A 13,259-nucleotide genomic window follows, 5' to 3' on the forward strand; every position below is an offset into this window, starting at 1 on the left:
AAATGTAAAAGCTTTGACCGAATGCAAGTCAAATTTTAGGATGATCGAATTGCGAACAAAAAATCGTGATTCTCCAGTAAAGTGTTAATTCAACAGCACGCAAGTTGGTTTATTTATTTTTTGAACTTTCAAAAATAGTACATTTGATTGAGAACCAAAATAAAATACATGTAGCTAATAATCAATATGTTTGAATCCTATGAAAACGAGTCCAGAACTTGTGCACAGGATATTGTGTTCAATGGGTTACCGGTTTCAATTTCAAAATTTAAATTCCAATAGCTGAGATTAATCTTACAGCTAAATCTCAACACACAATCTTAAGAAAAATGAAATAAAGAACCATTAAGGTTACAATTTTATCAGTATAATATCCAAATATCATATAGTAATATACCAAAATGTATCAACATCAAATGTAACACAGAATAAAGTTTTTATGCAATGAAAAATGTATGTATTTATTTATTTTAAATTTTCAATGTAGAATTTTTAAAATTTTCATTGTTGTTCTTGTTAATGAATATTTTTATAGCTTTCCCTTTGTATCTCCCCCCCCCTTTTTTTTATCAATATTATTTGACCCTGTACACAACCAAAAAAAATGGGAAATGCAAGAAACTGTACTTCGTAAATTTAATTCGAGTAATAAAATTACCAAGAATTGAAGTATAATAATAAAAAAAAAATCAATAAAAAGCACGTTTTATCATATTAAAGTTAAAGAAAATGGAATTTGAGACAAAAACCAAAAGTTCATATAAATAGAGATATAAATTTAAAGTTATAAAATACTGTTTCAAACTTTAAAATTCCACACGGGGGATGTGTCATTTGTGTGAAGGAAATTTGAAAAAGAACGTATAACCTATGATTTAAAGTTGTTGGTGTTTTATTGTGAATGTATGTGTTCGTACTGAAAATGTACTGAAAATCCATATCTTCAAGAATACTAATGTTTTGAGTATAGACTCTATGACTTCATGGTAATTGAATTGACTCGGTGTGCAGTTAGTTGCACCTCCTGGTTCACAATACATCCATCCCCAACGACCGATAGTGGGGATGGACGACGGATGACCACATCCATCCAAGGGAGCTTTTAAACCCCGAGTGTGCGAGAGAGAGAGAGGGTTTTAGGGTTTTAGGGTTACTACAGCGAGACAGGGAGAGAGCGTGGGGGTTGGGCCATCTTCCAGTCACGGAGGGGGGCTTGTTCTACCACTTTGTTAGTTAGTTAGTTGCAAACCCTCTTTCTTCCTTCGTTGTTGCCTTCCTTCGTTAGATCACCATGCCGCGCACCAACTCGGTGGATCTGCCGGGCTGCCCGCCCTTCCGCGCTCTCTGTTGTGACAACCTCGGCTATGTTAAAGGTTTTGCGCGCTCTCCCCAGTAGCTTCTCAAGTCTTTTCTCCGTCAGTTTTTTTTGTTTTTTTATTATATATACTCTTATAAATATATATATATATATATATATATATATATATATATCATTCTGATAGAATTCGATGCTCCGGAGAGAAAGAGAGAGAGGAAGAATGTGTGTTTGCGTGTGTGTGTTTTAATTTTTTCTTTCTTCCTGTTTGCGTTCCTAAGTTACTCTTTGTTTTGGATGCTTTGTTTTGCAGTCGTGGAGGTCGCTTCGGACAAGGGCATGCCGCAAGTGGTGGCTCGATGGGGAAGAGATCCTGTGGCTTGCAGCGCGTATGGGGAGGAAGGGTTTGCTTTGGCGAGGAAAAGTGGCAGAGTAAGTACCATTGTTAGGGTTCGAATTTGATGGAGTTTAGGAATGAGCGCATGTGCACTTTAGTTAGAATGTCTGAAATACTTGAGCTGATGCGTCTGCCCCGGCAGGTTGAAGTGTTGAATCCAGTCAATGGTGTCAGACTTGCTGAAGTTGTGGTACCGACTAGCATTTCGGAACGAGTTAATGGAAATCGTGAAGATGCGAGTGATGCTGTATGCGGATTGCATCTTTTCAAGAAAAATAGTATTTGGTAACCTTATTCTTATCCTCTCATGTGCATTCACGTTTCACCTGCTCCAATCCGTTTTTAATTTTAATATTGATTTTAACGTTTCGGCGATGTACGAGTACTGGAAAAACTTTAGGGAGGGTTGAGGAAATGAGCTGAAATTTGAGCTGTCGACTGGCCGTATAGGGGGACAGCGGTGTTGACTTGCACGGAGCAGGGCGTAGCTGCTATTCAAAGAATCTCCTTTCCAGCTGACGATGAAGACATGGGCGTATCAAATGATGGTGATGAGGACATGGGTGTGTCTACCAGTAGCCAAGTCAGTTCAGATGCTATCGTTTGGAGTGTGGCTGATTCGGGAAGTGTTTGTTGTCTACGGGTGGATGGCAGTGAGCGTTATGCTATATTTGGAGGGTATAGTTCTCCCTCTCGATATCAGTGTTGAGCACATTTTCTTCCTCATTTTGGCTGTCAGCAAGGCAGTAGAATACAGATTCAGTCTCTACAGACATATTGCGTTCCTCCAATCTTCTCATCGAATCACAATTATGTTTTATGTTTTTAATTTCAGAAAAGGTGTCGAGGTTAGCATGTGGGATTTGGAAAAGCGGACCCGAATTTGGAGTGCTAAAAATGTACGTTGTTCCTTTATTCCACCATGCATATATGTCCTCTCTTGTTCTTTATCCTTCTTAGTCGGAGTTTGAATAGTGAGGGAAAAAAAAAAAAGTAGTGGGTGTTTCTTGTTTCACTACTGCTGATATTGGTCGAGTATATTGGTGCAGCCAAGAAGGGACAACCTGGGTTTAATAGCCCCTGCATTCGTCACAGCATTGGCATTTCTCTCCGTCAAAGATCACCGCAAGTTTGTAGTGGGAACCGGCCATCACCAGGTGTTTATAATTGTCAAGTTAGCTTAGTGATGACAGTCGGTTATGCATATTCCATGAAGGACAACGTTAAATCTTCAAATATTTTGGCATCTGTGTTGTATGGCAAGCTTTTGAAGCCGTTACTTCTCTTAAAAAATTCGTTTTTTTTTTTTTTTTTCTTGCTTTTCCGGCAGATTCGGTTGTATGATACCGGAGCGCAGCGGCGGCCGATGTTGATGTTCGATTATGGTGAATCACCTATAAAGTCCATTGCTCCAGGTGGTGATGGGAACACTGTGTATGTAGGAAGTGGGAGCGGAGACTTAGCGTGCTTTGACATGCGTACAGGTTAGCTACTGGATCTCTTTTTTTTCGCATCGACTAGTACATGCTTATATGAAATAATTTTCCTATTTTAATTTTCCTTACAATTTTAAGCTTAGTCCTCAACTCTGCCAAATTTATTATTTATTTCATGTTTTACATTGTCGAAATGTTCCTGGATTGTACTTTGTTTTGCATGTTTGAAACCTTACTTTTTAGTGCATTTCTATGAGTGTTCCAATGAAATTTCTTTGCCCTTCGTTTGGACTGCATATTTGCAGTAGTATTCATGCCTTTTATAAACGACCCTTAATCGTTTTGATTGAGTAATTTTGTGTACTAGTGAGTCGGCTTCTCGTCACTGAATCGGAAGAGGTAGTTTTAATTTTTGTATGGGCGTAGGTCAAAATGTTGGAGGATTCAAGGGAAAAATATCAGGCAGTGTGCGGTCGGTAGTTCTGCATCCTACTCTACCCATTGTCGCATCTTGTGGTAATACGACTGTATTGATAGTTTTTAAAATTTCAAGTTATTTAAATGGTTTTTTTTGTAACTCGTTGGTTTGTTTATTTTATTCTACTTTATTGTTTTGCTACCAATGTTTTCATTACCTCTTCTTTATTCCATAGTGCCTGTTGCTTTTGGTTATTACGACTACTTAATTTTTAAACCTATTTCTGGGCAGGTCTGGACAGATACTTGAGAATTCACCACTCCAGAACCAGGCAGCTTCTTTCAATGGTGGGCTCCATGAAGCATTGTTGCTCAATGTTATTCCTTTTTATCACTTTGGCTTCATGATTTGTATCTTCTTGCATTACGTCTGAAGCTTGTGTATACCCACACGCTCTGTTTTGTGCAGTTGTTTTTGAAGCAACAATTGATCAGTGTAGTGTTTGACACAAGCGCTGACAAGTCTGTCCCCCCTACATCTGGGAGTTCTAACAAAGGTATGATTATTGTTATTAAGTCTAATTTCCCCCCTCCTGTTTGCTGATTCTTTGCGTCATTTCAAGCTTCAAGTTGTATTATGTAGGTCCATGTGTATTTTTAGCTCCTTGGGATTATTTACTTTCTTCGATAGTACTGGAGTGAAAATTGAATGGGCGAAGTTCATGAATCTTTTTCACTCTTTTATATTCAGATACATGGTGAGGTTCGAATTTCTCTTATTGTAGCTGATGTGTCGTTGAAATGATTGGTTTCAGAGAACTCAAATGCAGCTGAAGCAAAGCCAGCATCGAAGACTGGTACAGAAAAAGAGGGTAGGACTGATAAGAAGAAGCGATCTAGGGAGGAATTGAAAGATTTTGCGGTTCCATCGCAGAATTTGGTGAAGATCAAAAAGAAAAGCGCAGTGGTCCCGAATATTGAGACCAAACAGGAGAAGAGCTCCAGAAAGGTCCGGAAGTCGAAAGGCAGTGGGCCATAAACTTGAGGTTATATGTATACATGAATCTGTCAAGTGAGTTGAGCACTTTGCGTGGAGATATAGCACCTAGTGCTTACGGGGTCTGTCAATGCGGCTTCGAGGAACAGTGGTCTGTTGAGGTGGAAGCGGAGACTTGCACGGGATGTAGTGGATGCAGCGCTTTTCCGCAACTTGTTTGCTGCTAGCATACCCAGAAAAGCAGTCTTGTGTAGTTCATTACCCATGACATGCACGCTTTCCGCACTCTAGAAATAGCTTCTGTACGAATCCACGTGGTGCATTTCAAAAAATGATACTCTAGAAATGTCGGCTCCGGTGGTATTATCCCATCTACTTTTGGCACACGATTTCCTCTAATTCAAATTCCTCATGAGTAGGTTTATTCGTAGCTACTACATGATTGCAACCTGGTATGTCCAATTGCTGTGAGGTTAAGGCAAGGATTTTTTGTCCATAATCCAGTCTTGTCCCTTTCTCTGACAGTATTACGATGTGCTCACATTATTAAACGCGACAAAATGCGAAACATTGCCCAGCTAGCACAACGTACTGCTCTACGTTTCGATCTGGTATTCTCACCAGACGAAATTGAAATTCCGCCTGACGATACTCTGTTGATGAAATTCTCGGCAAATGTGGGCAGTGACTGAGACTGACAACATACGTCCCTTTGTGGGGTGGAAGAGCAACTGGTGTGGGTCCCAACGTAGCGTTTCTTGAACGACATCTACTTAGGATCAACGTGAAAAGTCAGGCTTTCGTATCACTTGTCGGCACATTTCTTTCGAATTGTTTTATCAGTTTCTGTCTCCAGATCTCAGGTTGTGCAACCACTGCATTCTACAACGTTCATGTACATCCTCCAGAAAATAGTGTATGTGAGGTCTTTACAGTTAGGGGAGAAGAAACCACAAGCTTCTAATCCTTTGATTAGTAAATAATGATATTTCAGCCAATTGAAGGTTTGAAAACTTGTGTTCTCACACCATTTTCCCTGAGTATCCAAGTTGCATTAACACTAATTTTGCAGAATGTGATGAATGCGAATACTGTCATAACTTATTGAATTACAAGCTTGTAAATGCATACTTTGAATATGTACAGAAGTTCATGTTGTAAATAATGCGTTCTGCAAAGTGATTGTAATGTAACTTGCATTTTACATGAAGAAATCCAGAGTCAATTGGGATGGGCATTCAAATTTTGAAAAATAGAAAAGAAAAAAGATAAAAACTTATCTATGTATTTGACATGTATGAAGTTACTTTTTTTCTTTAATTAATATAAATGATAATTAATACATGATACCATGTCTTGCATTTGATTCCTCAATAAAAAACAGAGCATTGTAAAAAATGATGTCGGTTAAGGAAGTTGATTGAGTGTGAAATGGATTATAGTTTTCTTTGGAGTAATTTTACTATTCTACATTCATGTTAGATTCTATATGTCTAAAACATTTGTACTAAGATTTAGTTGTTTCTTTTTTCTTTTTTCTTTTCTTGTATTGTTTGCTATGAGTATATTTATCCATGCATGTCAATAAACATGAATGTTGGATAAACAATTAATTGTTAAGCATTCTAGAAATATTACTGGTATGGGATGCAAAGTTAAGAATTTGGGATTTTAAGAAAAATTTAAAATTAAAATTGAACAATCATAAAGCATCAAGAGTTTATAGATTATTAAACTATTTCAACATTGAAAGCCATTAAGAATTTTTGTTCATCCAATATTAAGTACTAATTGGATACCTATTCCACTACAACCTTTAAAAAATTATCTAAACTTTGTTTTAGCCATAAAATACAAATAAGTACAATATGATATGTTCTTTATTATTTTTTTACATGAAGATGAAATTTTTAGATAATTTCAAATTTAACTTAGAAGTATTTATAAATTTTAGACACAACATAACCCTTTAAAACTTCTAGAATAATAATTACAATTTTTTTTTTTTATTACTTTACATCATTGAAATTAAAGTTAGATACAAGGAGACACGAACATATGTATATGTACACATGTATGTATATATGTAAATATAAATAAATTATATATATATATTAAAAATCTATTTTTATGTTTCATTTATATTTTTTTTATATATTTATTCTAATAAAAATTTATATTATATTAATTTTTAATATAAAAAAATTCAAACAGAAAATAAATAAATATACATGTATATAGATATTAAGTTTGAGTTACGTTTATTAAAAAAAAATTGAGATATTAAATTAAATTCTTTATAAGATATTCAAATAAAAAATAAAAAATTAGAAGACATGGTGAAGTTTAGAAAAATATATGTAATTCATAGAAGAATTTTTCATACAAATCTTATTTGAACATACATATATTCATAAGTCATTTCTTACTTTGAAGCATAATCAATTCTTGTTGAATATAAATCATTACATGCTTATATCTAATAACTAAAACATATTCATTTTGGGAACTATTTAGGTGGATGCCTTCCTTTCAGTGCATGGGCACACCCTTCTGCCACACATCCTTGCACACACACACAATAAATTTCTTATTTATACTAAAAAGTATTAAGATAAAATTACAATAATACATTTATATCCAATGGCTAATGGTATATGTATATATATATATATATATATATATACACATACATATTTATTAAATAATATTTTATGCAATATTTTTTAATGTAGAAAAGCTTTAAATAAATACTTTGTGTATTATACTTAAAAAGTCTATTTTCCACAACCTATGAATAATTTTTTTATTCCTCCCTTATTCACTTTTGTTTGCTTCAATTATTTGAAGCGCATAGTGATTTTATTTAATTAATCGTTTTTAAATGAGTAGTAAAAAATACATACAATTTTATTTTAACACCACATAAGTTAATGAATACACTTTTCTTAAAAATTAAAAATTAAAAATTATCTTTAAACTTTCTAGTAATAGCTTAAAATTTGAATTTTTCTGTGCATTTATTTATTTATTTATATTTATTTTATTTGTAAATTCAATCAGTCATGAAATTGGGTTTTTCACCCAACTTCTTGATGCAATTTTGTTTTAACAGGCAAGTTATAGAAACTGATTTTAATGACAAGATTTCATGCAGTACATCAACAAAAATGTATTGTATTTTAATCTAAAATAGGCGTTCCTGGTCTGAATTCTTCCTATTCATTTTACATACATGTTTGTTTTGTTTTTGTTTGTTTTGTTTTGTTTTGTTTTTTTTTGTTTTGTTTTTTTTGTTTTTTGTTAATGTTTTAATATGGATTGGTAGACACATGCAGTATTGGAAAATCGAATAAGTGTCAATTTGTTGATTTTTTGTAAGAAATATATTTTTATTAGACCAGATATTTCCAGAGTGTTTACTCTTCTATAATTGTTGTCATATTTATATTCATAATATTGTGTGTGTATATATATATATATATATATATATATATATGATAGATTTTTATTTGTTTAATCATACAACTATAATTTTTAAGGACATATTATATTTAGGGGATTGTTAAATAGACCCAAGATTTTACTAAATTTACTCACCCATCTAAACCATCATGAAAATAAAATATGACTTGTAGATTCATTTCTCCACTACTTGATCAAAAATCAATGAAAACCAACCACATTCATCATGGTTACCATATTCTTCATCATGGGTAGGTCGATTTAATTAAAACCTGTGACTATTTAACATTCCCCTGTATTTTTTTTGCATATTTCTTGTTTAATAATATTTGGGATCATGTAAGTAGTTTCAAAAAAATGTTGTATTTAAAAACATTCACAATCTTTATTTTAAAGAATGTACTTTTGTTCTATGATTTTATTCTTTACAAAGGAAATGGAATTCATCAATAAAGTAATAGATTGTATGGTAAAGAAACAAATGACACTAATTTTTTCAAATTTCAACCATGTTCTTTTAATCTAAATTACTAACATGACCAAATAGTCTTGACACAGTGTTAAAATTTTAAAGCAATATATGAAAAATAGTATTCATGATCCTGTAATTTATGAGGTCAATCTTAACAATAATTATGATAACAATAAAAGACAATAAGAATAGAAGTTTACAAAAAAGAACTTCCAATAATGCTGAAAACTACCACTAATCTGTGTATGAAAATTGATTTGGATTACATATTCACCTTGCTTGTGAGTGCCAAATTTAGTTCTAAATTTTTTTTTTGTGAAGAATGAGCTCATCTTCTAATGGTGGAAGCCAGATTCAGATTGTTTCTACTTAGATGCATGTCTGTACATCTATTCAAGCTGTGTTGATTGAAGGCATGTGAAAGTGCAATTCAAGTGTGACAATAAACATCTGTATGGTGCAGTGGGAAGTGCCACAAATGTAATCCCATGCAATTACTTACCCCAACTGTGATTAAAGAGTGGATACCAGTGCTGCATTTTACAATGATGTGAAGATGTCATGAAATTTTAGTGATGCAATTCAAGTATCCTGCTCCCCCCATCTGCAAATGCCATGCCAGAACCAGGACCATGTAACGACAACCAGCAACGGAAGCTCTAAAATTGACTGGAAGAAGAATTGGGGGTGAAGTGGAGCTGAGGCAGATCATGTCTGTAAGCCTGGTTTAGAGTGTGGGAGAGGGAGGGAGGGAGGGGTGGATGGATGGATTAGAGGGGGGGGGGGTCTTAACCGAGCAGGAAGACCACGTTCAGAATGTGGGGCCACTGAATCGAAAGGAAAGTGGGAAGGAAGGGAGGAAGGGAAGAGCAGAGCAGCGCAGAGGATGAGGATGAGGACGAGCAGAGCAGCGCAGAGCAGGGGAAGAAGATGCGGGGAGGAGGAGGAGGAGGAGTAGGACTGGATCCTTCTCCCTCCTTCTCCCCCCCACTCTCTGCCTCTGTTCATGTCCTTGGCCCTCTCTCTCTCACTGTCTCTGTCTGTCTCTGGTCCTTGTTTGGATCCTGTTGCATTCCTGGTGCAGCTGCCGTGTCCACTCGCAGCTTCCTTTTCTGGGCGTCGTTCAACTCCTGGGATGAAGCCCTCTTACATGTAAAACCGGTTTCATGCCACCGAATTCGGCGCTGTCAGATATTGCTGGGTGCTGAGCCCACGTTTCCGATCAGGTCTATTCATCAGCTCGCTTGTCAACTCCCCGAGTTGCCCTGCCCTACAGGGCTTAGTGAGAGGTTTGTTAGACTCTCTCTAGCATTCTTCCGCATTTGTCCTATTCTACACGAATTGGCCACGAGTGGTAGACCCTCCAATAAGACGATGACGACGTAGGGGGATGCGTGTGTTGATGGAGTGTGGAATCTAGGCCAGCCCCAGCGAAATGTCTTCAGCTTGTACACTAGTCAGTCGAGAGATGACTGAACTCGAACTCAGTTGCAATGTCGAAGTTCCCATTTTAAGTACTGTGATGACTGGGGGCTGTGGTGAATCTGTCTGAAACATCTGACTGAATGCTCTCTGGCGGTCCGCTCGAAACGTTTTCGGTTTGGTTTGCGATGAACGGAGAGTCAAGCTTTCCTGTTAAAACTTGTCTAAGTTTGACATGGGTTACTGCGGAATCCTTTCTTGTGGCAGCTATCGCATGGAGTTTTGCAGCGTGGATATGGTGGCACTGGCGAGAGCAACGCAAGCTTCCGGGACCGTTTGCATGGCCTCTGATCGGTTGCCTCCCTGAACTCTCAGCGAACTGGGACAGACTCCACGACTGGGTCCTAGAACAATTCTCCGATGATAGGCGGACGATTTACGTTCAATTCGGATATCCTGATGTTGCTGTCTTCACTGTGGATCCTGCGAATGTGGAACATCTCCTCAAGACAAATTTTAGTAATTATCCCAAAGGCGAGAGCAACTGTAATCTGATGCGGGAGCTCTTTGGGGTTGGGATCTTCACCACAGACGGCGAGTTGTGGAAAGAGCAGCGTCGCATGGCGAGCTACGAATTCTCGTCGGCATCGTTAAGAGATTTTAGCACCGACGTATTTCGTGAATATGCCTTGAAGCTCGTCTTCATCCTCTCACGGTTTGCTTCCACAGGAGCCGATTTCGACTTGCAGGAGATGTGCATGCGGATGACGCTCGGCACGACGTGCAAGATTGGATTTGGGGTGGTGCTCGATTGCTTGTCGCCGTCCTTGCCGAAAATCCAATTTGCGCAGTGCTTCGATGACGCAAATTTCATTTCTTATCACCGCTTCGTAGACCCTCTGTGGCACGTGAAGCGCGCACTCAACATTGGGCGGGAGCGGAAGCTGAAGCACTGTGTGAAAGTGTTGAATACATTCACCTATAATGTTATTGAGAAGCGGAGGCAGGAGATGGCGTCTTTTAACACAAAGGTGTGGAGCTGGGTCCCCTCATGCTCTTCTTTTGGTTAGATTTAGTGGTAGACTCAGAATGCAATTGCTTCGTTTCAGCGTTGAAGAATGTTGTGCTCAAACCAGTGCGTTTGCATTGCTTCCAGCCCGCGCAGTCAGACCTCTTGTCTCGCCTCACAGACCTGTGCAATCGCGGCGGAGAGATTTCTCACTACGTGGACACGGCTCTTCGTGACATGATACTGAACTTCATCGTCGCCGGGCGCGACACCACGGCTGGCACTTTGACCTGGTTCTTCTACATGATGAGTTCGCATCCCGAGATCGCAGACAAGATTTTTGACGAGCTTTCTACCGTTGTGGCAGTCGCCGGAAAGCACAGTGAAGGTATTCCGCGGGCTTCGGGCACTTGTCTTGTTGTAAACTTGCCTGATGTATCCTTGTGTGGAAATCGTGATTTTCGATGACTTTTCATGAAAGTGAGCTGCAATTGCGTTGCAGAATTGACAGAGGAATCAGTTGTGGAGTTTTCCAAGCTACTGACTTACGAGAAGCTTGGCAAACTTCATTACCTCCATGCTGCCTTATCAGAGACTCTGAGGCTCTATCCCGCTGTTCCACTGGTGAGTGTCTGTACACTTCAAACACTGGCCCTTTGCTCCAAAATGGTTGTTGTTTGGTAGTTTTAGAATGCACAGAAAGGGCTCAACACGTTGTGTACAGGACAGCAAGCAGGCAGCGGAGGACGATGTGCTTCCAGACGGCACAGTGGTGAAGAAAGGTAGCATGGTTGGGTACGTGCCGTATTCCATGGGCCGCATGAAGTGCTTGTGGGGGGACTACGCCGCAGAATTCAAGCCCGAGAGGTGGATTCAAGAAGGGGAATTCGTGCCGCAATCTTTGTTCAAGTTCACGGCCTTCCAGGCGGGACCGCGAACGTGTCTTGGAAAGGACTCCGCCTACCTGCAGATGAAGATGACAGCAGCGCTGGTGATGCGGTTCTTCACGATCCGCGTGGTCCCGGGGCACTCTATGCAGTACCGCACCATGCTGACGCTCAACATGAAGCACGGCCTCCGTGCGGTGGTCTCGCGCCGCTGATCCACGCACGCACGCCCGCTCTGCTGCGAACGTGGACATTCCCTGGGAGTGCGGGACTTGCGACAACACTTCCCCCACTTCTTCTTCTCCTCATTGTTGTTGTTGCTACTGCTGCTGCTGCTTTGCGCTTCCAACCCAATTCAACTTGTGTTGCAACGTTGTTTATTCCCTGAAGCAAGCAGCACAGCAATGCTGCCGTCTGATTTCTTCCAATTTCGGGCAATGTTCTGGTTTATGGTTTCTATTTGGTTACCATATCCATGCTTTTGTTGGAGTTGTATATTCTGTTTCTAGCATTTTTGATTGATTAGGAATATTATGCTACTTAGCTTCTTAACATAGTTTGAGAGATAAGATATATGCTTTTGTACAAACTTCTTTCAATAAATTTGTAATTATGGATACAACTCAATATTAGAGATGCTTACAATTTTCTTATACCTTAATAACGATAGGGTTATAACTCAAACATCTTAATAATGATATGGTTCTAATTTTTCATTCAACATCAACATTATCATATTTGAGTGCTTTGTTTTATGGAGATGTGTTTTTCAAATGCAAATTTGTGATTGTTGTATACCAACTTTTTATGATTTGTGAATAATTCATTTAGGTGCCTATGTTTATCTCTATTATGACTCACTAATATTTAATGTATTTCTCTCCAATAATTTCTCTCACCATTAAGTCTTATCTCCTATTGTTAATAGTATTTGATACAGTTTTATATGTCTATTTTATCTTTTCTACTAACTGAGGTCGGAGATGTCACAAAGATTAAATCTTATATTTTCCAAGTCTGGTCTATACACCAATAAGAAAGTTGTAAAATTTCCAAGTTCAAAAAGTAACATGTAAATTTCTAGATAAGTTCTAATCATCTACTTGAAAGAATGCGTTCTAAAAAGATAATAGATATTTTCATTTGATAGCACCACTAATAATAGGCCAGTTCAATGCAATTAAAGTATAATTTTTGACTTTAGTCTACAAATTAGTTATTAAAATAGTTAGGTTTGATCAAAAAGTACTGATAAATTGAGATAGCTTATTTAAAATCAACAAAATTTTACTATTTATAAAAGGATTTTATTACTGGCTTTCAATGATATTTATTTTCTTTTTCTTTTATTTTATTTTTGTACCAACTTTCAACCATTTATTGTTTGAAATCTTTATTAAAGTAGAGAAAAAGATGATTGATCAACACCAGTTGTAAAAGTT

At 37.5% G+C, this 13,259-nt stretch overlaps 2 protein-coding genes across 5 annotated transcripts; both read left to right on the plus strand.

Annotated features, from left to right (window-relative positions):
• The first annotated feature begins 1,130 nt into the window (after positions 1 to 1,130).
• LOC112290135 (uncharacterized) lies at positions 1,131 to 4,996 on the plus strand. The gene is made up of 11 exons (XM_024536127.2): positions 1,131 to 1,373; positions 1,629 to 1,747; positions 1,855 to 1,997; positions 2,163 to 2,390; positions 2,548 to 2,611; positions 2,762 to 2,869; positions 3,043 to 3,196; positions 3,575 to 3,664; positions 3,858 to 3,913; positions 4,035 to 4,122; positions 4,381 to 4,996. Exons 1-11 carry the CDS (start codon positions 1,292 to 1,294, stop codon positions 4,602 to 4,604), a joined length of 1,356 nt encoding a protein of 451 aa, XP_024391895.1. The 5' UTR covers positions 1,131 to 1,291; the 3' UTR covers positions 4,605 to 4,996.
• A 4,410-nt stretch (positions 4,997 to 9,406) lies between these two features.
• On the plus strand, positions 9,407 to 12,436 carry LOC112290535 (cytochrome P450 704B1). 4 transcript variants are annotated; one of them, XM_090255508.1, is made up of 5 exons: positions 9,407 to 9,788; positions 10,189 to 10,952; positions 11,078 to 11,318; positions 11,433 to 11,554; positions 11,655 to 12,436. In XM_090255508.1, exons 2-5 carry the CDS (start codon positions 10,476 to 10,478, stop codon positions 12,030 to 12,032), a joined length of 1,218 nt encoding a protein of 405 aa, XP_090111634.1. In that variant the 5' UTR covers positions 9,407 to 9,788; positions 10,189 to 10,475; the 3' UTR covers positions 12,033 to 12,436. The 4 variants fall into 4 exon arrangements, with proteins under 4 accessions (XP_090111634.1, XP_090111635.1, XP_024392651.1 ...); XM_090255509.1 differs by having other exon boundaries at positions 9,407 to 9,725; XM_024536883.3 differs by having other exon boundaries at positions 9,407 to 10,952.
• The last annotated feature ends 823 nt before the right edge of the window (positions 12,437 to 13,259 follow it).

The sequence above is a fragment of the Physcomitrium patens genome, chromosome 13, assembly GCF_059467195.1.
Source record: "Physcomitrium patens ecotype Gransden chromosome 13, ASM5946719v1, whole genome shotgun sequence".
NCBI lineage: Eukaryota > Viridiplantae > Streptophyta > Bryopsida > Funariales > Funariaceae > Physcomitrium > Physcomitrium patens.